At 41.4% G+C, this 25,622-nt stretch overlaps 1 protein-coding gene across 12 annotated transcripts in view; it reads right to left on the bottom strand.

Moving 5' to 3' along the window:
- Window positions 1-239: 239 nt before the first annotated feature.
- RC3H1 (ring finger and CCCH-type domains 1) overlaps window positions 240-25,622 on the bottom strand; it is a 473,299-nt gene continuing 447,916 nt past the window's right edge. For 10 of the 12 annotated variants that reach the window (XM_053693264.1, XM_053693272.1, XM_053693269.1 and 7 more), the window contains 3 exons: window positions 17,705-17,875; window positions 17,194-17,303; window positions 240-2,114 (listed from right to left, as the gene is read on the bottom strand). In XM_053693264.1, coding sequence (XP_053549239.1) covers window positions 1,964-2,114; window positions 17,194-17,303; window positions 17,705-17,875 — 432 coding nt within the window. In that variant the 3' untranslated portion in view covers window positions 240-1,963. The remainder of the gene's footprint in view (window positions 2,115-17,193; window positions 17,304-17,704; window positions 17,876-25,622) is intronic. The other 2 variants (XM_053693271.1, XM_053693275.1) reach the window with 1 other exon arrangement.

Raw genomic sequence — 25,622 nt, 5'->3', positions numbered from 1 at the left:
GGATAGAATGTCATTCTGATCACTAGCTTTTTAATTATGTAGTGCAGAGTGCTACAATTTTATCAGCTACAACCGTATAATTAGCAGAAAGAAAATTAATAGGCAGAACCAAGAGGTAAAGTGTTTTACATTCCAATTTTACCCTCTAACGTTGTACAATTTCTTCCATGATGCTGCACTCAGACATTCAAATAATAAACAGCTGCACTCATCAAAAAAGAAAAAAAAACCCCCAAATCTTTAAAAGGTGTTATATATACAAGCATATAATTGTAGTTATATACATGCATATACAATCTATGGTATTTTATTTAAATTTAAAACAAAAACAAACAAAAGACAAAGCTTGAGTCCCAAGCAATTATAAGTAAATATCAAATGTGTGACCAGCAGGTCCGAAATGTTCAATTTAATTCAATGTGAAACAGTATATTAAACGCGGTGCCTCCTCTTGGCAATAAGGGAAATCAAACAGGTGCTCTTTCCAAGCACCTTCAGTTTGGAAACCTCAACTGGTAGGCAAACAAGGAACCTGAAAACTCCCACCCTATTTTACCTTACAGGTTTGTATGTTATACAATTTTCTTTTAAACATCTTTCTAAATAGGATTCACAGAACGTAACGCTGAGGCAGACACTAACCCAGCAGGAGTTAAAGATTAAAGAAAATTGGAAGAAAAAGATAAAGAAAAAGGAAGAAAATACAAGAACGAAATTTAATTCTCGCTTTTACCCCACAAGAACAATGTGGGAAGTTATTACATAGCCAGTTCTCTGCCCTGAGGAAAAGAGGTGAAAATACAATTACACTAATAGTTGATGTTCTGTAGCAAATATGAAGAGTTGAACTGGTCCACTAACAATCTTAAATTAGCTTACATTTGTTGTCTCCACTAACTGCTGTGCGGCAAGATGCAAAGGCCAAACACTTAATCTAAAAGATGTTTTTTAGTGTAACCATTTTTGACGTGGCAAAGTAGATCAAAGGAAGACTTCCTCAGAAAACTCTATACCAACATTATATGTGTTAATGAGAGATATAAGTTAAAGAGAAGAACTGTTGTAGATGCCTAAAAAATGGGCAGGAGAAACAGTTTATAATGCATTAGTGTGTACTTCACATATTCAAGTTCATTTCTAAAACAAATGAAATGAACATTATTTTTTCTAAATTATTCAGAAAAAATATTTTCTCGATCTTTCTAACACTACAGGGCAGAGATGATCAAAATGGAGTAAAAAAAACTTAGGCAGGTCACAGTATGTGAGAAAGCTACCTTGATGGAAAATACAACTCTCCAGTTATAATCCTAGCTGGAAAGACTATATTCACCAGAGTACTGGCTATGTAATACCATCCAAATAAAACAAGAAAAAAAATGTAATCTACAGCAATAAGATCGTACAATTAATCAAACAGAGTATATATATATATATATAATATCTTCCTTTTTTGTCTTTAAAGCCTTGCATCCAAGGCATCCAAAGGTATTAAAATTAAGTTCATTCACAGAACAAAAACAACTAATCTTGAATTGCTTGCAGATACTGCTAATTTTCATCTGTGTCTTTTTTAATATATATTTTGTATTATGTATATTTTTTTATTAAAAAATGTGTTAATGTGAAAATATGTGCAGAGGTTGTTCTTACTAGTGGTGTTTTCAATGCACATCATATATTTAGTCTATCATGCTTGGAGGAGAGGGGGCAGAGGAATAAGGTCACAGATCCCTACTGACCCCCAAAAACGGGGTAAATAAAGCAATGCATGTATTAACCTCTCCTCAACCACCCTTAGGTTCTATCCTCTCCCCCCTCAAAAAAAAATAAAATTATAATAAATAAAAAAAATGCGCTGTTTAATTTTTATCTTCTTCCCACAAACCAAAACACCTTCAAATATTTTTTAAAAAAAAAAGAATTAGGAGGAGTCTGGTATGTGGGTAAGAGCCTCAGCACATTATTGAGCAGAGTTGGTGCTGACTCCAGTTCTCAAGGGCTCGCCCTTGTCCCCTCCGGTTTGAGTATCATCTGAAAGGGATAGAGACGAAGTCTTCCCAGACAGCAAAGTGAGATCTTGGTTCAGCCCCGATCCATTTGGCACCTCATTGCTAAAATAAATATAAAAAAAAAACAAGAATGAGTAAAAACATGAATAAGTAAAATATAATTATTTAGATAAAAAAAAAAAACAACAGTTGTGAATGAAAAGCCCTTTTCACTTTCTGGTGAAGTCTTAACTAATTTTCTTTTCTAGTTTACATGGCAGCAAACTCCAAAAACCTGTATTTTATTTAAAGGGACCGTCTACTCCAAAATTTCTATTGTTTAAAAAGATAGATAATCCCTTCATTACCCATTTCCCAGTTTTGCATAACCAACATGGCTATATTAATATACTTTTAATCTCTGTGATTACCTGGTATCTAAGCCTCTTCTGACAGCCCCCTTATCCCATGACTATGTATTATCTATGGACTTGCATTTTAGCCAATGAATGCAGTGTCAAGAAAAGGAGTATATTATCTATATGGCCCACATGAATTAGCAGTCTCTTCTTGTGAATAGCTAATAAAAAACATAAAATTATGGTTGCCTGATAATTTTCTTTTCTTCTCATGTAAAGAGTCCACAGCTGCATTCATTACTTTTGGGAATTCAGAACCTGGCCACCAGGAGGCGGCAAAGACACCTCAGCCAAAGGCTTAAATACCTCTCCCAAAGAGAATGACTGGGGTGGGAGGGAAGGGAGGAGCTATTTAACAGCTCTGCTGTGGTGCTCTTTGCCTCCTCCTGCTGACCAGGAGGTGAATATCCCATTAGTAATTAAGATGATCCGTGGACTCATCGTGTCATAAAAAAGAAAAGGCATATAGCCCACAGCTTGTGCCTCTCTAAAGTCACAGCACCTAAAGTTCTTAATGCAGAATTTATATTCTTTTAAAACATTTGAAAAATCTTGGATCTCTGATAGGATTAACCTCAGACTGGATGAAAAACTTTATTCAATCAGAATCTCTGATAGTGCTTTCCTTAAGGTGCCATAAAACAGCTTGAGATCTGTGCATATCCTAAAAGCTCTAATTAAGTAAAAATAGTTTGCATTAAAAAATATTTAAAAATTGCTGGTAAGTATTTTAAAATAATTTTCAAAAATAAGGAAAATTAGTTACAAAGCTGTGCTAACTCCACCCCCCTTATCAGTGTTTAGACAGAGGCACTGAATTTCAACTGAGTTCACAGCTTCTAGGCATGCTCCAGTAGATAACCCTTATTCACTTCTGCATTTTACCAAAACAAAGGTGGCTATAGCTACAGCCATAAAAGGAAATGTGTGGGGGGGAGTTAGAGCTCTACAATTCAGAAACTAAAAAGAAAGGGTCAATGACGAGGCACTGCAGTATACATTTTCCAGTAAAGTAATTCAAGTACATATTATATTATTTTGTCTCTATCCCAATTTGTTTTATGTCCATTTAACACCAAGCAGGAGTTGCCAAGGTAGGTCTCCTGAGTAGATAACCATTATAGAAGAGATGCCACTCCGCTAGCCGACTCCTGAGAAATCAAGGCTAAGGCGGAGAATCGGGTCCGTGACCCGCCAACAAGTAATGCGCCGCATATTCGGTGTGTGCCTCGAAATTATGAATATTAGAAAAAAAGCAGGCAATCGTAATACCACCATCACAAAATACAACAGAGACCCTCTACGCTGGATAATAATACCGGATAAGAGGTCACATGTCCTGCTAAGGCAAACCGAGCCCAGAGAGAAAGCACGCGCTTTCCCCCGGATGAAACGTCTGTCTGCTCAAAAAATCCGCCTCCCAGTTGTCCACTCCTGGGATGTAGATTGCTGACAGATAAGAGTGTACCTCCGCCCACCGAATTATCTTGGATACTTCTGTCATCGCTAAGGAACTCCTTGTTCCTCCCTGAGGATTGATGTAAGCCACAGTCGTGATGTTGTCCGACTGAAACCGGATGAATTTGGCCGAAGCCAACTGAGGCCAAGCCTGAAGCACATTAAATATTGCTCTCAATTCCAGAATATTGATTGGAAGTAGAGACTCCGACCGAGTCCACACACCCTGAGCCTTCAGGGAATTCCAGACTGCACCCCAACCTAGTAGACTGGCGTCCGTTGTCACCATCACCCATGAGGGTCTGCGGAAGCACGTCCCTTGGGACAGATGATCTGGCGACAACCACCAAAGAAGAGAGTCTCTTGTCTCCTGATCCAGATCTGAGGAGACAAATTTGCATAATCTAAATTCCACTGCCTGAGCATGCTCAGTTGTAGAGGTCTGAGATGAACACGAGCAAACAGAATAATATCCATAGCCGCCACCATCAATCCGATTACCTCCATGCACTGAGCCACTGATGGTCTAGGATTGAACTGAAGGGTTCAGTATGTATTCCGAATCTTTAACTTTCTGACTTCCGTCAAAAAGATTTTCATAGATACAGAGTCTATTAGAGTTCCCTGGAAGGGAACCGTTGTCTGTGGAATTAACTCTTTTCCAGATTCCCCTTCCACACGTGAGTCCTTAAAAAGGATATGACAATGTCGGTATGAGACTTTGTCAGCTGGATCAGAATATTGTCCAGATGAGGCGCCACTGCAATGCCCCGCGGTCTGAGAACCGCCAGCAGAGACCCTAGAACCTTTGTGAAGATCCTGGGTGCCGTGGCCAACCCGAAAGGAAGGGCCACAAACTGAAAATGTTTGTCCAGAAAGGCAAACCTCAGGAACTGGTGATGATCTCTGAATAGGAATATGAAGATATGCATCCTTTAAGTCCACGGTAGTCATATATTGACCCTCTTGGATCAATGGAAGAATTGTCCGAATAGTCTCCATCTTGAACTTGTTTAGACTTTAGACTCTTGAGATCTAGAATGGGTCTGAACGTTCCCTCTTTTTTGGGAACCACAAAAAGATTTGAGTAAAACCCCTGCCCCTGTTCCTGTATTGGAACGGGACAAATTACTCCCATAGTGGAGAGGTCTTTAACACAACGTAAGAACGCCTCTCTTTTTATCGGGTCTACAGACTATCGTGAAAGAAGAAACCTTCCCCTTGGGAAGGAATTTTTAAACTCCAGCTGATACCCTTGAGACACGATTTCCAGTGTACAGGGATCCTGAATGTCTCTTATCCAAGCCTGGACAAAGAGAAAGTCTGCCCCCTACTAGATGCAGTCCCGGATCAGGGGCCGCCCCTTCATGCTGTCTTGGGAGCAGCAGCAGGCTTCTTGGGTTGCTTACCCTTATTCCAAGCCTGGTTGGGTCTTCAGATGGCTTTGGCTTGAGGAAAGTTCCATTCCTGTTTAGCGGAAGAGGGAAATCCTTTGTAATTATGAAAGGAACGAAAATTACTCTGTCGTCCCCTTTTGCTTAGATGTTTTGTCTTAAGGGAGGAGATGACGCTTACCTCCCGTAATATCAGAAAAGATTTCATTCAAATCAGGCCCAAATAGGGTCTTTCCCTTGAAGGGAATAGCCAAAAGCTTTGATTTAGAGGACACATCCGCAGACCAAGATTTTAACCATAAGGCTCTGCGCGCTAAAATGGAAAATCCTGAATTCTTAGCCGACAATTTGGCTATCTGAAAGGCGGCATCTATAATAAAAGAATTAGCCAGCGTAAGGGCCTTAAGTCTATCCATTATTTCTTCTAAAGGAGTCTCAGCCTTCAGAGACTCTTCTAGGGCGTCAAACCAAAAGGCAGCCGCAGTTGTGACTGTTACAATGCAGGCCGTTGGTTGCAATAGAAACCCTTGATGAACATATAGCTTTTTTAGAAGACCCTCCAACTTTTTATCGATAGGGTCTTTGAAAGCACAACTGTCCTCTATAGGGATAGTTGTACGCTTAGCCAGGGTAGAGATAGCTCCCTCCACCTTAGGGATGGTTTGCCAAAAGTCCAGAACGGTGTCAGCTATAGGGTACATCTTCTTAAAAATAGGGGAAGGGGAGAACGGGATACCCGGTCTTTCCCATTCCCTTGTAACAATCTCCAAAATTCTCTTGGGAACCGGAAAAACATCTGAATAAGAAGGCACCTCTAAGTATTTGTCCATTTTACATAATTTCTCTGATGGGACCACAATAGTCGCAATCGTCCAGAGTCATCAAAACCTCTCGCAGCAGAAAGCGTAGGTGTTCAAGTTTAAATCTGAAGGACATGACTTCCGACTCTGTCGGGGGGTAATGCACTTCCAGAGTCAGACAATTCCCCCTCTGACAGGGCCTCCCTACTCAACAATTCAGAGCCCTGGGAAGGTATATCAGAGATAGCCATTAAAGCATCAGAAGTCGCAGGGACCGCGTGGGTCTCTGTCCTACTGCGTTTGCCCTGTAAAACCGGCAACAGAGATAACACTTCTGTAAGACTGGAGGACATAACTGCAGCAATATCTTGCAGAATGAATGAAGTGGACGCTGTTGAAGAACATGGCGTCGCTTGAGTGGGTGTTAAAGGCTGTGACGCTTGGGGAGAAAGTTGCGGAATACCCCGAGTCTCATCAGTGTGAGAAACATCCTAAGGTATATCCTTGTTAAGGAAAATCTGCTCTCTACATTGCAATGCCCTCTCATGAGGGACAAAAACAAAATTTATGCTTACCTGATAAATGTATTTCTCGTGTGGTGTATCCAGTCCACGGGTTCATTAATTACTTGTGGGATATTCTCCTTCCCAACAGGAAGCTGCAAGAGGACACCTACAGCAGAGCTGTCTATATAGCTCCTCCCCTAACTGCCACCCCCAGTCATTCGACCGAAGACAAGCAAAAAAAAGGAGAAACTATAGGGTGCAGTGGTGACTGTAGTTTAAAAATAAAAAACACCTGCCTTAAAATGACAGGGCGGGCCGTGGACTGGATACACCACAAGAGGAATAAATTTATCAGGTAAGCATAAATTTTGTTTTCTCTTGTAAAGGTGTATCCAGTCCACGGGTTCATCCATTACTTGTGGGATACCAATACCAAAGCTTTAGGACACGGATGAAGTCCAATACCAAATCTGTTCAACAGAGGCCTCATGATTAAAAGCCCATGTGGAAGCTACTGCTCTAGTAGAATGAGCTGTAATTCTTTCAGGAGAAAGTTGCTGAAGCCTTTTGGCCTCTCCTCTGTCCAAAGTAGACAACAAACAAAGCAGATGTTTGACAAAAATCCTTCGTAGCTTGTAAATAAAACTTTAAAGCACGAACCACATCAAGATTGTGTAATAGATGTTCCTTCTCTGAAGAAGGATTAGGACATAGTGAAGGAACAACAATCTCCTGATTGATATTCTTATTAGATACCACCTTAGGAAGAAACCCAGGTTTGGTACGTAACACTACCTTATCTGCATGGAAAATCAGATAAGGGGAATCACATTGTAAAGCAGATAACTCCGAAACTAGATAGCTACTAAAAACAGAACTTTCCAAGATAAAAGCTAATATCTATGGAATGCAAAGGTTCAAACGGGACCCCTTGAAGAACTTTAAGAACTAAATTTAAACTCCATAGCGGAGCAACAGGTTTAAACACAGGTTTGATCCTAACTAAAGCCTGACAAAACGCCTGAATGTCTGGAACCTCAGCCAGACGTTTGTGCAAAAGAATAGACAGAGCAGAAATCTGTCCCTTTAAGGAACTAGCTGACAAACCCTTCTCCAATCCTTCTTGGAGAAAAGATAATATCCTAGGAATCCTGAACTTACTCCATGAGTAACCCTTGGATTCACACCAATGAGGATATTTACACCATATCTTATGATAGATTTTTCTGGTGACAGGCTTTCGAGCCTGAATTAAGGTATCAATGACCGATTCGGAAAAACCACGCTTTGATAGAATCAAGCGTTCAATCTCCAAGCAGTCAGACGCAGAGAAATTAGATTTGGATGTTTGAAAGGACCTTGAAGTAGAAGGTCCTGTCTTAGCGGCAGAGTCCATGGTGGAAAGGATGACATGTCCACCAGATCTGCATACCAAGTCCTGCGTGGCCACGCAGGGGCTATCAAGATCACCAAAGCTCTCTCCTGCTTGATCTTGGCAATCAGACGAGGGAGCAGCGGAAACGGTGGAAACACATAAGCCAGGCTGAAGGACCAGGGCGCTGCTAGAGCATCAATCAGCGCTGCCTTGGGATCCCTGGACCTGGACCCGTAACAAGGAAGCTTGGCGTTCTGACGAGACGCCATGAGATCCAGTTCTGGTTTGCCCCAAAGTTGGATCAAGTTGGAGTTCCCACTCCCCCGGATGAAAAGTCTGCCGACTTAGAAAATCCACCTCCCAGTTCTCTACTCCTGGGATATGGATAGCTGAGAGATGGCAAGAGTGAACCTCTGCCCATAGAATTATCTTTGAAACCTCCAACATTGCCAGGGGGCTCCTTGTTCCCCCCTGATGGTTGATATAGGCTACAGTCGTGATGTTGTCCGACTGAAATCTGATGAACCTGACCGCAGCTAGCTGAGGCCAAGCCTGAAGAGCATTGAATATCGATCTTAGTTCCAGAATGTTTATCGGAAGGAGGGCCTCCTCCTGAGTCCACGAACCCTGAGCCTTCAGGGAGTTCCAGACTGCACCCCAGCCCAGAAGGCTGGCATCTGTCGTTACTATAGTCCATTCTGGCCTGCGGAAACTCATTCCCTTGGACAGATGGACCCAAGATAGCCACTAGAGAAGAGAATCCCTGGTCTCTTGATCCAGATTTAGTAGAGGGGACAAATCTGTATAATCCCCATTCCACTGATTGAGCATGCAAAGTTGCAGTGGTCTGAGATGTAGGCGGGCAAACGGAACTATGTCCATTGCCGCTACCATTAATCCGATTACCTCCATACACTGAGCCACTGACGGACGAGAAATGGAATAAAGAGCACGGCAGGGAGTTAGAAGTTTTGACAACCTGACCTCTGTCAGATAAATCTTCATTTCTACTGAATCTATCAGAGCTCCTAGGAAGGAAACTCTTGTGAGAGGTGAGAGAGAACTCTTTCCTTCGTTCACCTTCCACCCGTGAGACCTCAGGAATGCCAGAACAATGTCCGTATGGGACCTGGCGATTTGAAAAGTTGACGCCTGTATCAGGATGTCGTCTAGGTAAGGGGCTACTGCTATACCCCGCTGTCTTAGAACCGCCAGAAGGGACCCTAGAACCTTCGTAAAGATTCTTGGTGCCGTGGCTAACCCGAAGGGAAGAGCCACAAACTGGTAATGCCTGTTTAGGAAGGCGAACCTGAGAAACTGATGATGATCCCTGTGTATCGGAATATGTAGATAAGCATCCTTTAAATCCACGGTAGTCATATATTGACCCTCTTGGATCATAGGTAGGATGGTTCGAATAGTCTCCATCTTGAAGGATGGGACCCTGAGAAATTTGTTTGGGATCTTGAGATCCAAGATTGGTCTGAAAGTTCCCTCTTTCTTGGGAACTATAAACAGATTTGAATAGAAGCCCTGCCCCTGTTCCTCCTTTGGAACTGGGTGGATCACTCCCATAACTAGTAGGTCTTGAACGCAATGTAAGAATGCCTCTCTCTTTATCTGGTTTGCAGATAATTGTGAGAGATGAAATCTCCCCTTTGGAGATGAAGCTTTGAAATCAAGAAGATATCCCTGGGAAACAATCTCCAGAGCCCAGGGATCCTGGACGTCTCTTGCCCAAGCCTGGGCGAAGAGAGAAAATCTGCCCCCCACTAGATCCGGTCCCGGATCGGGGGCTACTTCTTCATGCTGTCTTAGAGGCAGCAGCAGGCTTTTTGGCCTGTTTCCCCTTGTTCCAAGCCTGGTTAGGTCTCCAGACTGGCTTGGACTGGGCAAAAGTTCCCTCTTGTTTTGTAGAAGAAGAAGATGAAGCTGTGCCACTCTTGAAGTTTCGAAAGGAACGAAAATTAGTCTGTTTGGTCCTTAACTTGTTGGACCTATCCTGGGGAAGGGCGTGGCCTTTTCCTCCAGTAATATCAGAAATGATCTCCTTCAGTCCAGGCCCAAATAGGGTCTGCCCTTTGAAGGGGATCTTGAGAAGTTTAGACTTTGAAGCGACATCAGCTGACCAGGATTTAAGCCATAGCGCCCTACGTGCTTGAATGGCAAAACCTGAATTTTTAGCCGTTAGCTTGGTTAAATGAAAAACGGCATCAGAAATAAATGAATTGGTTAACTTAAGAGCTTTAAGCCTGTCAAGGATATCATCCAACGAGGTCTCTACCTGTAAAGCCTCCTCCAGAGACTCGAACCAGAAAGCCGCTGCAGCAGTGACTGGGGTAATGCATGCAAGAGGCTGGAGAATAAAACCTTGTATAAAGATTTTCTTAAGGAAACCCTCTAATTTCTTATCCATAGGATCTAGGAAAGCACAACTGTCCTCGACAGGAATAGTTGTACGCTTAGCTAGGGTAGAGACTGCTCCCTCCACCTTAGGGATCGTCTGCCACAAGTCCCGTGTAGCGGCATCTATAGGAAACATTTTCTTAAAAGCAGGAAGGGGAGAGAACGGCACACCTGGTCTATCCCATTCCTTAGTAATAATTTCTCAAAACCTCTTAGGGATTGGAAAAACGTCAGTGTAAACAGGCACTGCAAAGTATTTGTCCATTTTACACAATTTCTCTGGGACTACAATGGTGTCACAGTCATCCAGAGTCGCTAAAACCTCCGTGAGCAACACGCGGAGGTGTTCAAGCTTAAATTTAAATGCTGTCATTTCAGAGTCAGACTGAAGTAACGCCTTCCCTGAATCAGAGAAGTCACCCACAGATAGAAGCTCTCCTGCTTCAACTTCTGCACATTGTGAGGGTATATCAGACATAGCTACTAAAGCGTCAGAGAGCTCTGTATTTGTTCTAGCCCCAGAGCTGTCTCACTTTCCTTGTAACCCTGGCAGTTTGGACAATACCTCTGTGAGAGTATGATTCATAACTGCCGCCATGTCTTGTAAAGTAAACGCATTGGACGCGCTAGATGTACTTGGCGTCCCTTAAGCGGGAGTTATAGGTTCTGACACGTGGGGAGAGCTAGATGGCATAACCTCCCTTTTGTCAGTCTCAGAAACCTCAGGTGATAAATCTTTAAAAGCCATAATATGGTCTTTATAACTTATAGAAAGGTCAGTACATTTGGTACACATTCTAAGAGGGGTTCCACAATGGCTTCTAAACATAATGAACAAGGAGTTTCCTCTATGTCAGACATGTTTAACAGACTAGTAATGAGACCAGCAAGCTTGGAAAACACTTTAATAAATGTGAAAAAAGCAATAATAAAAAAACGGTACTGTGCCTTTAAGAGAAAAAAACTACCACAAACTGCAAAACAGTAAAAAAAAAATAGTAAACTCTACGAAATTTTTACAGTGTGTATAAGGGACTAAAGCAGCATTGCACCCACTTGCAAATGAATGATTAACCCCTCAGGCCCAAAAACGAATTAGAAAAACATTAAACCTGTTAACAAACAGTCAAAAACACTGCCACAGCTCTGCTGTGGCTCCTACCTGCCCTTAAACCTCTATAGAGGTCCTATAAGCCAGAGGACTCCTTCAGGGAAGCTGGAAGTCTCAGAAAATAGGCCCCTCCCACCATGCACTCAAAGTCAGAGTGCCTTAAAAAAGTACTCCTAGGAGTAATCTAACAAGCCATGTGGAAACTAGGCCCCAAATAAAGATTTATCACCCTCAGAGAAAAAACGTTTTTATTTATAAATCATGCAAACGTTTTTACACTAAGTAATATAGGTATTAACATGAATATTATCCCTTTTTGCAAGCATGATTCCAGTTGTTGTTAAATCACTGTATCAGGCTTACCTTAAATATACCAGGCACTGTCAGCATTTTCTAGACCTTATCATCTCTCTAGAAAAAAATATACTGAACATACCTCAAAGCAGGCAATCTGCAGACCGTCCCCCCAACTGAAGTTTTCTTTCCATGCTCTTCAGTTATGTGTGAGAACAGCAATGGACCTTAGTTACAAACCGCTAAGATCATCAAACCTCCAGGCAGAAGTCTTCCTCCAATTTCTGCCTGAGAGTAAAAACAGTACAACGCTGGTACCGTTTAAAAATAACAAACTTTTGATAGAAGGTAAAAACTACACTAAGTCACCACATCTCTCTTGATACTTCCTTTCTTGTCGAGAGCTGCAAGAGAATGACTAGGGGTGGCAGTTAGGGGAGGAGCTATATAGACAGCTCTGCTGTGGGTGTCCTCTTGCAGCTTCCTGTTGGGAAGGAGAATATCCCACAAGTAATGGATGAACCCGTGGACTGGATACACCTTTACAAGAGAAAAGTAAGTGGGGGTTCCACAGTGGCATTTAAACACATGGAACAAGTACTGGCATCAAGATCATCCATAGTGAAAAACAAAATGGTATTCAGATATGTAATATACTTTTAACAAAAACTGTAGCAAAACAAAAACGGCTGTGCCTTTAATTAAAAAAAAAAATCTTTGTTCAGTACACTGTACAAAAACCTTTTTACAACCGTGGCTTTGGAAGATAAAATCGTGTCTTACATATCCAAAAAGTAAGCTAAATTTGAATAGTAACTGCACACTTTGAAAATAAAATAAAATCACCTTGCCATACCTGCTCCCTATGATCCAGAGACAAAACAAGCATCCGAGCAGCAGTGTCTAAACCGCCGGTGATCTACTACACACGCGGCCCAGACAAGCACCGGAGTCAACTATCTTTCCGACTCCTAGGAAGGCACTGCGCGGCTTCACCCAGCACGCGAAAGAGTGCCCAGCCCATCGTGGGCGTATCAAAACGAAAAACTCCCGGGCGGCTCAGTATCTCAATAATAAAACAAAAATGGAACCGCCGGGAGAATGTCGCACCTAACACAAGTGCCTACAATAAAAAGAGCCAGTCCCCCTATACAAATAAAAAACTCCCGGTCTGCTTGTAACAAACCCTTGCAGGGAGAAAACCTAGAGCAGAGTTATTGCGTGTAGGTAAAAATCCCCAGCGTCAGCCCAAAACATAAGGGGGTTAAATAGTGCCTTTCTTACTAACGAACACCCCAGATGACAGTATGCCCCAATGATATGAGAGCAGCCCCCAGAACCATATAAAGTCACAGACATAGGGTAAAAGAGCCAGCTCATAGAGGAAAAACGACAGTCCTTTCTGAGTTACTAAGTGTCGCAGAAAGCGGTAGACTGCACATACCTCAATGCTGAGGAACAGCATAATTCGTCCCACACTGCCAGAGGTCCTCCTCCTCCTCCAGGAATCTGTGGGAACAAACTGGGCCTTAGATAAAATCTACTAAGACCATATTCAGCAGGGCAGCACACAGTCTGGGAGTCACAGAGAACACATACTTGAATCTGTACAGATCCCATTGCTATACCCTTGAGCAAAAAAAAATAGTACACACTGGCACCATTTAAAATAATAAACTCTTGATTGAAGAATCTAAACTAACACCTCACTTTACCTCTTCCTATCACTAACACAGGCAAAGAGAATGACTGGAGTGTGAGGGAAGGGAGGAGCTATATATACAGCTCTGCTGTGGTGCTCTTTGCCTCCTCCTGCTGACAAGGAGGCGTAATCCCATAAGGATGAAATCTGTGGACTCGTCATATCTTGTAAAAGAAATTCTGGTGTAGACTGTCCCTTTAAGTAAAGATGCCAGAGCCACTGCCATCACTTTTTGACCCTGGTACCTGAAAAACAAACACACAGACTAAACAAAATAATTTTGTTGCCGAAGATTTTAAGGTCATGACCACATACAAATTGTAAAGCAGACACTCCTTTGAGTTAAAAGGTTTAGCACATAAAGAAGGTACAACAGTTTCCTGTCTAATGCTCTCTGAAGAGGCCACATTCGGAAGGAAATCATACGTTTGTCCTGACAAAAAACTAAGAAGGGAAGATAACAAAACAAAGCTTACAGATCAGAGACTCGTCTTGCAGAGGAAATTGCTAGAAGGAACCTTCCAAGACAGCATTTTAGGTCCAAGTTATGCATAGGTTCAAAGGGAGGACCTTGTAAAACCAGGGACCAGATTCGAATTCCAAGGGTTGGAGAACAAAGGTTTGCACATCTGGCTACTTGGTCAGTTTCTTGTGTAACAGAACAGATAAAGCAGATATTTGTCCCTTAATGGAACAAGGGAACTAGCCGATACGCCCTTGCCTAGGCCATCCTGTAGAAACTGAATAATCTAGACCACCACCATAGGAAACAAGCTTTCCAAATCAAGAGATAGGTCTTTGGAGTGACAAACTTTCTCGCCTGTCATATGGTAGAAATAACTGACTTAGAGAATACCCTAAATCAATCCGGATGAAGTAAAGGACCTTGAGAGAAGATCCTTACTTATGGATAGAGTCCATGGAGGAGAGGATTATATTTGGATGAGATCTGCATACCATGTTCTGCGGGAGCAGGATGGAGCTATGAGTATTACGGACGCTGATTCCCGTTTAATTCTTACTATAACTCTTGGAAGAATGACGAACGAAAACAGATATGCTAATTGAAAATCCTACGGACATACTAGAGCATCTATCATGTGAGCTCTTGGATCGCATTACCTGGCTAAGTAAACTGGAAGCTTGTGATTCAGTTTGGATGCCATTAGATCTACATCTGGAAAGCCCCACTTTAAAACCAACTGATTGAAAATGTCTTGATGAAGGGACCATTTCCCTGAATGGACAGACTGGGGACAGAGAATCTGCATCCCACTTGTTCACTCCTGGAACATAAATAGCTGATTGGGTACAAAGATTGTTCTTCTCTTAAGAGAATGTGAGAAACTTATTTCATGGCTAAGGAATTGCAAGTCCCTCCTTGGTGGTCGATATAAGCCACCGCTATGATGATGTCCGATTGGAAAACAAATTAATTCCTCTTGCTTGAGAAGAAGCCAGGCCTGAGAGCCTGAAGGGCCCAAAGAATTGTGCGGTCTAAGATATAGATTGTCAGCTCCACCTCCAGAGGACACCATATTCCCTGTGTCCTCCTTACCCCTCAGACTGCCCCCTACAACCCAAACTCGAGCCTGTAGCGAAAATGGTCAAAGTGAGCTACAGAAAGGATACTCCAAGAGGCAAACAGCAGCTTACCTTCATAATGAGAGAGACTGTTTGACAGATGAACTTAGAATAATCAGTCCTGGTAATGAATCTTGTGGATTGGGGTTTCCAGAGAAGCATCCTTTAGATCTATAGTTGTCATAAATTGACCCTCTTGAATAAGAGGTAGAATGGTTCGGATAGTTTTAATTTTGAAGGTGGGTATACGAAAATTGTTCAGTGTCTTTAAATCTAGAATAAGTCTGAAGGTGCCCTCCTTCTTTGGCACAATGAAGAGGTTGGAATAAAAACCCTGTCCATGTTGATTTGGCGGTACAGGTTGAATTACTTCCATAACCTCTAGATCTTGAACACATTGTACAATAGCAGCTGCCTTTACATGATCTTTTAGAAGGTGAGACAGATGAAACTGTTCTCAAGGAAGCCTGGAACGAACGCCTATGCAGTAATCCTGGAATATAATGCTTCCTAAAAGAAGATTTTCTGGGAAAGGGGGCCATTTCTTCATGTTTAGTTTTGAACTTGATTTCTTGGCCTCTTATTTTTAGACCATGATGATCAAGGTTTCCAGAAAAGTCCTCAGACAGTTGATCATAAACCACGTGGGAAAGAAAATCACACCAGAAAGATGCTGCTGCAGCCACACAGGTTATAGTACACACATGCCTTAGTTAAAGATTTGCTGGGGAAGAGAGTTTTGTTAATAGGGACTCTGATTTCCGGTCCATTAGGTCCCTAAACAAAGTACTATCTTCCACACAAATAGTAGTTTGTCTTGCTAATTTGGAAATGGTCCCTTCCACCTTGGGAACCACTTCCCATACTTCTTTTCAGAAAGCAGATACATTCTTTTGAACCTGTTAAAATGGAACTAAAGGGATTGCTTGGCTTTTTCCCCACTCATTTGCTATATAGTCTGTAACCAAATCCAATGCATCAAAGGCCTTTGGTAGTGTAGGCAGAGCCTTAAAGACTTCAACTTATTAACAGATTCTCAGGTTTACATTCTGAGAGATCTTAAGTGATTGAAACTTCCTGAAGGAGGTGCCAGAAATGCTCCACTTTAAATCTAAAAGTAAAATCAATCTCTGGTTCAGCAACCTGCTCTGGTTGCTCAGAGGAAATTTCACCCTCAGAACTCTGTAAAATAGTTGGTAACTGGGTCTGAGATGAGGACCTTGTGGGCCTATTGGCACATTAAGGGTTATATCTCCAGATTTTCGCATATGCTTGCTTGGTTTAGGTATGACCTCCAAAAATTCTGTTAGTCTTATGCAGTTTGGATTAAAATAAATATTTCAATTACACCCTTTCAAAACGCTATAAAAGCGTAAGAGTAAGGCTTGTGGGCATACCCTCTGACAAAGTGAACAGCACACCCACTTGTGACGTTACTTCTGGTCCGGCAAGACCGCAACGTTCCAGAGCGCATCTCTGCAAGCCTGTCAGATACAGGTCTGTGAATCCGGCGCCATCCTTCAAAGTGGAATACCTTAAAGGGCCAAAAACCACCCAGTGGTTCAGAGAACACCTACAGGTATTTTCCACTAACATTAATTTCACTTTTTTTCATCAACATTGTGCAAACGGAATTTACAGCCAAACCACTGACATATTGTGACTTTCAAGAGCCATTCATTTCACTCATCCTTCTTTGTTGAAAGAAGTTATTCTCAGTCTAAGCTTTAGAATTATTCAACGTGTTTTAATAAAGGAAACCTTTTTAATCAATCACTCGCATCTGGAATTTTTTATCAATTGTCTAAGGATACTACCATACTCTAGAGAGGAGAAGCACATCAGTGTTTCTTTAAGAGACCACAGTATACTCCAAATGAACACCTTCAGCACTCCTATACTTGTACTAATTTATTGGTAAAAACTTTCACTATGACTTTTTTTGCATAATTTTATCTTTCTTTGAAAACATATTTGCTTTTATTTCCAATCTTCCAAGATGAATAACTCTTCACAAGACTTTTCAGATTGTATTATAAACATTTCATAATAAATGCACACCAAAACCTTTAGCATTGTTGTGTTAAACAAATACCCACATCACTAATGCTCTTACAGATTACCACAATCGAGAACATGCCTAGATAATATACCTGAATGTCAGCGGGAGGTCGTGCTGCAAAACCTTGGCCTGTGGTTCCAGCTGTCCATTTTCCACTTTAATGGAGTCCTGTTTATTCTTCATACCCAGGGAATGACTTTCCTTTAAATATATATAAAATCTCAGCAAGTATGTATATTATTTTAACTTCATTGAAAAGGAAAACTTCCAATCTGTTCAAACAAACATTTTTAGCGGTAAACTACCATTAAAAAAATCTTAATCTTAAAATTATATATACAGCCCTTTTCATTTATGTGAATAAATGGTCAGGGTTTTGTTAGCATTTCTTTATGAATAATATATGTATGGCTTCACCAATATAGCTGCAAATTGTAGAAAAAAAACCATGTATACTTATACTGACTATTTTTTAAAATACAGCGGATAGTATGCTACAGAACACAAAGGATAATTTAATACTTCATTATATGCATAAGACCATTCTGGATATAAGACAAACAGGAATGTAGTACAAATAGATGGCATTTAGCATCAACTACCATTGAAAGCTCACGTGTCCTCTTGCCAATCTCCCGCTCCACCTGATGTAGCTCGAGGCTCAGCTGCTCACTGGATAGCATGCTGGACCACTTAGTTTGTGGTGGTGGCGGCGGCTGTTGCTGCTGGCCAAGTGAAGTCTCTCTCTGCAATAGCAGGCGGTTACTTGCTACCTATACATACAAATCCAGACAGAACACTAAGAGATCATACTAAATGATACTCAACATATCTTATCACATTAAAGTATTTATTTTTATGAAAAGGCAATGTAATGTACATTGTTTAATTACTTTGCCTGATTTTCTTGCAACTTATTGTGCTTTTTCAACCCCACTATGGCCAGAGAGACCGGATGAGGATGCCCATGGCGCAATTAAAGTGATGGTAAATGCTAGCGCTTTTGAAACTCAAGGATTTACCAACTCTATAAATAAAGGGGACTTTAGTCATGAAGTATAAAAACTTCATGCTGAAAGTACTGTACCTCTATTTGCCAAGCTGAGCACTTGGCACTATTTATTCAATGAGGTGATGGTGCTGGATGGCTAGCATACATGAGGTGATGGTGCTGGATGGCTAGTATACTACTGGCTAAGTGTGCTCAGCACCAACTTGCTGCAAATAAAGGCACTTCCAATATGAAGTGTTTTGGGTTTTTTTTTTTACTTCATGACTGAATGTCTCCTTTATAGAACTGGTAAATCCTGGAGTTTTAAAAACACCAGGATTTACCATCACTTTAAAAGGGATATGAAAAAAGATTGCTTCATTATTGCAATAAAAAAGGCACTAAGCATTGGGTTATACTCAAAAAAAGAAGAAAAAAAGGTAAAATTATTTTAAAATACATATGATTTTTTATTATTTAAATTTGTGAAGGATCCATTACCTCCTGTCAGTGTCTCTATAGAAATGATTATATATCTTGATCACTAATCATCTAGAGTAACTCAAGCTGGCTTACTGTTCAGTGAATACTAGATAAACAGGAAGTCAGGTTTCTTGCCCATGCTCAGAAGAGGCTGAATTCCAACTTAAGTTCTCAGCATGCCTTGCAGTCAGTGACTACAGTGAGAATTTCTAAATCCTCATTTTGTAAGATGATCAGGTTCTTTTTATGTTAACTTTGATTTAACAATTTTTGAAATAACATTCTCTCTTTTTAAACCTTTCCTTTTTTAATGAAATTTATGAAGATTTTAAGAATGTAAGATTTATTTTAGCAATTTACTAAAAATGGCAACCACAACCTTAAAGGGACATGATACCCAAATATTTACTTTGAGGATTTAGACATACAATTTTAAACAACTTTCTAATTTACTTCTATTATCAATTTTCTTTATATCCTTTACTGAAGGAGCAGCAATGCACGACTGGGAGCAAGCTGAACACCTTCAATCAACAATTCACAAAAGAAACAAATTATGCTTACCTGATAATTTCCTTTTCTTCTGATGGAAAGAGTCCATAGCTGCATTCATTACTTTTGGGAAATAAAAACCTGGCCACCAGGAGGAAGCAAAGACAACCCAGCCAAAGGCTTAAATACTCCTCGCACTCCCCTCTTCCCCCAGTCATTCTGCCGAGGAACAAGAAACAGTAGAAGAAATATCAGGGTGAAAGGTGCCAGAAGAATATAAGGACGCACCACAAAAAATTACGGGTGGGGAGCTGTGGACGCTTTCCATCAGAAGAAAAGGAAATTATCAGGTAAGCATAATTTATGTTTTTCTTCTTAACTGGAAAGAGTCCACAGCTGCATTCATTACTTTTGGGAAAACAATACCCAAAATAGAGGACACTGAATGCAAAGACGTTAGGGTACAATAGGTGGCCCATACTGAGGGCACCAGGCCTGAACCTCTACCCAATAAAAAAACCCGCTTTGTCCGAAGTTGAGAAAATTTTAAGAGGAAAAGCCCCAATGACACTGACTCGCAGTTAGTCCAGAAGCCAAACCAGAGACCACAACAAACGCGAATGAGCCAACAGTCCTCCAGGAGACACTGTCTCCCAACAAACGATCCCCAACTGCTCATCTCCACAAATGAAGGAGACACCAGCCAAAACCCCCAAGGGAACAAGGCAAAGGAGAACCAAGGAAATCGAAAGGTCCCCTAATACAAAAGAGCACCTCCATGAGTGAGTCTAGCTCACAGAGACCCAAAGGGGCCCAAACAGATAAAGGAGGCCACACCTATACTAAGCGAAACCTGGGATAAGACCAGGCACAGAGACAGAAAATATGTCTCTCCAACACCCTACAAGCACAGAATCCAACTGAAGAGGCAAAGTCCTCCCAGTATCTGAGCATAGAAATCCAAAGCATTAGACCATGAAACGGTATGTAAGACACCCAGGTGAAAAACCCCAAGTTTGAGAACACAGAGTCCATACCAGGACGACACAGAGGGTACTTGTGAGGAAGAAGCACTCAAGCAAGAAACAGACCGCAAAAGCTACCCCCAGACAGAGGGCACGTTCCAGGCAACCTAAGTCACCGGACCTACACACAGGTCCCTAAAAAGGGGAACACAAAACCTCAATCGAGGCCCCCTGAGGAGAGTATACCTTCAGAATCCGAAGGAAAAGTAAACACCCTTCTAATCAATGGAGCAAGTTGAAAGGAAAATCTATACCCTAGCAGACTAAGCTAACCGGATAGACTCAACAAAGCTCACACATGCAGAGGAGACTGCGACCCAAACAAAGTTCCTTAGACTTCCCGGCCATCCTGACTTGCAGACCCACACCCAGCTGGACCAACCCAGCCTCAGGGATCCAATACAGGGGAACAAAAGAATCCCGAAACAGGTACAGGAACTAGCGTAAGGATAGCACAGCCATCCCCACAGAGTACAAGTACAACCCGACTTTGAAAACAGACAAGGCCATAGACAGAAGGATCTATCAAATAAAGGCCCAGCAAGTCTGCCTGGAACCAGCAAGACCCATGGGGAACCAATCCCACCTTTCCGCCTCCCATCCAGGAGAAGCCCCAGGCAAGGACTATCTCCCTAAGGAGGAGAATATCCCCTAAAAGAAAAGGGGATGATGCCGGAAGGGCAAAAACTGTCCTCAAGGCCCGAAGTCACCAGCTAATGGGAGGAGAAATTCCCAACACTGATGTCCTAGAAAAGGACCCCCCCTACAAGTAGCTTGCCGAGCAGAGGCACAGCCAACCCATTCGCCTGCAGAGCAGGGAATCCACGGGAACACTGGAAAGCTGACCAGGGGAATGCAACCCTAAGGCGCACCAGAAATTCGACATCCAACGCCAGCAGTTGGGTGTGAACCAACCCCCCTTGAGGCTCAAGCCACACGGCTAACCACTAGATATCATGGGCTACTTTGTGACAGAGTAAAAAAAAAAAAAATACTCCAAAAACCTGGCCAACCCTGACCAGGTTAGGTAGATGGACCAAGGACAAAGTCCAAGTTCCCACTACCAAGGAACACCCCGACCAGCCCTGAAATCCAAGATTCCAAAACCACTCAAAAATGGGTCAGGAAAAAGGCCAAGTAAAGCTAATAGTTCAGGCAAACCTTACCCTAAAACTTAACACCCCAACTGGCCAAAAAGCCAGACACAAGGGTATGGATGCATATCCAGAGACTCTGGATAGCGAAAACCCTGACCAAAGGAAGGAACCACCCCTAGCTAAAGTCCAATGCTCCAAGGAGCAAGGCTAGAAGTCGTATGAAAAACATAATTTATGTAAGAACTTACCTGATAAATTCATTTATTTCATATTAGCAAGAGTCCATGAGCTAGTGACGTATGGGATATACATTCCTACCAGGAGGGGCAAAGTTTCCCAAACCTTAAAATGCCTATAAATACACCCCTCACCACACCCACAAATCAGTTTAACGAATAGCCAAGAAGTGGGGTGATAAGAAAAAAGTGCGAAAGCATATAAAATAAGGAATTGGAATAAGTGTGCTTTATACAAAAAATCATAACCACCACAAAAAGGGTGGGCCTCATGGACTCTTGCTAATATGAAAGAAATTAATTTATCAGGTAAGTTCTTACATAAATTATGTTTTCTTTCATGTAATTAGCAAGAGTCCATGAGCTAGTGACGTATGGGATAATGACTACCCAAGATGTGGATCTTTCCACGCAAGAGTCACTAGAGAGGGAGGGATAAAATAAAGACAGCCAATTCCTGCTGAAAATAATCCACACCCAAAATAAAGTTTAATAAAAACATAAGCAGAAGATTCAAACTGAAACCGCTGCCTGAAGTACTTTTCTACCAAAAACTGCTTCAGAAGAAGAAAACACATCAAAAATGGTAGAATTTAGTAAAAGAATGCAAAGAGGACCAAGTTGCTGCTTTGCAAAGCTGATCAACCGAAGCTTCATTCCTAAACGCCCAGGAAGTAGAAACTGACCTAGTAGAATGAGCTGTAATCCTATGAGGCAGAGTTTTACCTGACTCGACATAGGCATGATGAATTAAAAGATTTCAACCAAGATGCCAAAGAAATGGCAGAAGCTTTCTAACCTTTTCTAGAACCGGAAAAGATGACAAATAGACTAGAAGTCTTTCGGAAAGACTTAGTAGCTTCAACATAATATTTCAAAGCTCTAACAACATCCAAAGAAACGATTTCTCCTTAGAATTCTTAGGATTAGGACATAATGAAGGAACCACAATTTCTCTACTAATGTTGTTGGAATTCACAACCTTAGGTAAAAATTGAAAAGAAGTTTGCAAAAAACCGCCTTATCCTGATGAAAAATCAGAAAAGGAGACTCACAAGAAAGAGCAGATAATTCAGAAACTCTTCTGGCAGAAGAGATCGCTAAAAGGAACAAAACTTTCCAAGAAAGTAATTTAATTGTCCAAAGAATGCATGGGTTCAAAAGGAGGAGCTTGAAGAGCCCCCAGAACCAAATTCAAACTCCAAGGAGGAGAAATTGACTTAATGACAGGTTTTATACGAACCAAGGCTTGTACAAAACAATGAATATCAGGAAGACTAGCAATCTTTCTGAGAAAAAGAACAGAAAGAGCAGAGATTTGTCCTTTCAAGGAACTTGCGGACAAACCCTTATCTAAATCATCCTGAAGAAACTGTAAAATTCTCGGTATTCTAAAAGAATGCCAAGAAAAATGATGAGAAAGACACCAAGAAATATAAGTCTTCCAGACTCTATAATATATCTCTCTAGATACAGATTTATGAGCCTGTAACATAATATTAATCACAGAGTCAGAGAAACCTCTTTGACCAAGAATCAAGCGTTCAATCTCCATACCTTTAAATTGAAGGATTGAGATCCTGATGGAAAAAAGGACCTAGTGACAGAAGGTCTGGTCTTAACGGAAGAGTCCACGGTTGGCAAGAGGCCATCCGGACAAGATCCGCATACCAAAACCTGTGAGGCCATGCCGGGGCTACCAGCAGAACAAACGAGCATTCCTTCAGAATCTTGGAGATTACTCTTGGAAGAAGAACTAGAGGCGGAAAGATATAGGCAGGATGATACTTCCAAGGAAGTGATAATGTATCCACTGCCTCCGCCTGAGGATCCCGGGATCTGGACAGATACCTGGGAAGTTTCTTGTTTAGATGAGACACCATCAGATCTATTTCTGGAAGTTCCCACATTTGAACAATCTGAAGAAATACCTCTGGATGAAGAGACCATTCGCCCGGATGTAACGTTTGGCGGCTGAGATAATCCGCTTCCCAATTGTCTATACCTGGGATATGAACCGCAGAAATTAGACAGGAGCTGGATTCCGCCTAAACCAGAATCCGAGACACTTCTTCATAGCCAGAGGACTGTGAGTCCCTCCTTGATGATTGATGTATGCCACAGTTGTGACATTGTCTGTCTGAAAACAAATGCACGATTCTCTCTTCAGAAGAGGCCAAGACTGAAGAGCTCTGAAAATTGCATGGAGTTCCAAAATATTGATCGGTAATCTCACCTCCTGAGATTCCCAAACTCCTTGTGCCGTCAGAGATCCCCATACAGCTCCCCAACCTGTAAGACTTGCATCTGTTGAAAATACAGTCCAGGTCGGAAGAAAAAAAGAAGCCCCCTGAATTAAACGATGGTGATCTGTCCACCACGTCAGAGAGTGTCGTACAATCGGTTTTAAAGATATTGATTGAGATATCTTTGTGTAATCCCAGCACTATTGGTTCAGCATACAGAGCTGGAAAGGTCGCATGTGAAAATGAGCAAAGGAGATCGCGTCCGATGCAGCAGACATAAGACCTAAAACTTCCATGCATAAGGCAACCAAAAGGAATGATTGTGACTGAAGGTTTTGACAAGCTGATATCAATGTTAGACGTCTCTTGTCCGAAAAAGACAGAGTCATGGACACCGAATCTATATGGAAACCTAAAGCGGTTACCCTTGTCTGAGGAATCAATGAACTTTTTGGCAAATTGATCCTTCAACCATGATCTTGAAGAAACAACACAAGTCGATTCGTATGAGATTCTGCTAAATGTGAAGACTGAGCAAGTACCAAGATATCGTCCAAATAAGGAAATACCAATACCCTGTTCTCTGAATACAGACAGAAGGGCACCGAGAACCTTTGTAAAAATTCTTGGAGCTGATGCTAGGCCAAACGGTAGAGCCACAAACTGGTAATGCTTGTCTAGAAAAGAGAATCTCAGAAACTGACAGTGATCTGGATGAATCAGAATATGCAGATATGCATCCTGTAAATCTAATGCAGACATATAATGCCCTTGCTGAACAAAAGGCAGGATAGTCCTTACAGTTACCATCTTGAATGTTGGTATCCTTACATAATGATTCAATATTGACAGATCCGGAACTGGTCTGAAGGATTTGACCTTCTTTGGTACAATAAAGAGATTAAATAAAACCCCAGCCCCATGTTCCAGAACTGGAACTGGCATAATTACTCCAGCCAACTCTAGATCTGAAACACATTTCAGAAATGCATGAGCCTTTGCTGGGTTTACTGGGACACTGGAAAGAAAAAAATCTCTTGCAGGAGGCCTTAACATGAAGCCAATTCTGTACCCTTCTGAAACAATGCTCCGAAAAACAGATTGTGAACGGAATTGATCCAAATTTCTTTGAAAAAAACATAATCTGCCCCGTACCAGCTGAGCTGGAATGAGGGCCGCACCTTCATGTGGACCTAGGAGCTGGCTTGGGTTTCTATAAGGCTTGGATATATTCCAAACTGGAGAAGGTTACCAAACTGATACTGCTCCTGAGGATGAAGGATCAGGCTATTGTTCCTTGTTGTGATGAAAGGAACGAAAACGATTATTAGACCTAAATTCACCTTTAGATTTTTTATCCTGTGGTAAAAAAGTTCCCTTGTCTCCAGTAACAGTTGAGATAAAAGAATCCAACTGATAATCGAATAATTTATTACCCTGGAAAGAAAGGGAAAGCAAAGTTGACTTAGAAGACATATCAGCATTCCAAGTTTTAAGCCATAAAGCTCTTCTAGCTAAAATAGCTAGAGACATATACCTGACATCAACTCTAATGATATCAAAAGATGGCATCACAAATAAAATAATTAGCATGTTATAGAAATGCAAATGATAATTATGATCTGTTATTTGTTGCGCTAAAGCTTCTAACCAAAAAAGTTGAAGCTGCAGTAACATCCGCTAAGGATATAGCAGGTCTAAGACGATTACCTGAACACAAGTAAGCATTTCTTAGAAAGGATTCAATTTTCCTATCTAAAGGATCTTTAGCAGGAGTAGAGACAGCCCCATTAATCTTAGGGATTTTGTCCCAAAACTCTAATCTGTCAGATGGCACAGGATATAATTGCTTAAAAACGTTTTTAGAAGGAGTAAATGAATTACCCAAAATATTCCACTCCCTGGAAATTACTATAGAAATAGCACCAGGGACAGGAAACACTTCTGGAA

This window comes from Bombina bombina, chromosome 10 (assembly GCF_027579735.1).
Source record: "Bombina bombina isolate aBomBom1 chromosome 10, aBomBom1.pri, whole genome shotgun sequence".
NCBI lineage: Eukaryota > Metazoa > Chordata > Amphibia > Anura > Bombinatoridae > Bombina > Bombina bombina.
The sequence above is the reverse complement of the archived record's forward strand: the minus strand, read 5'-3'. Positions and strand labels throughout refer to the sequence as shown.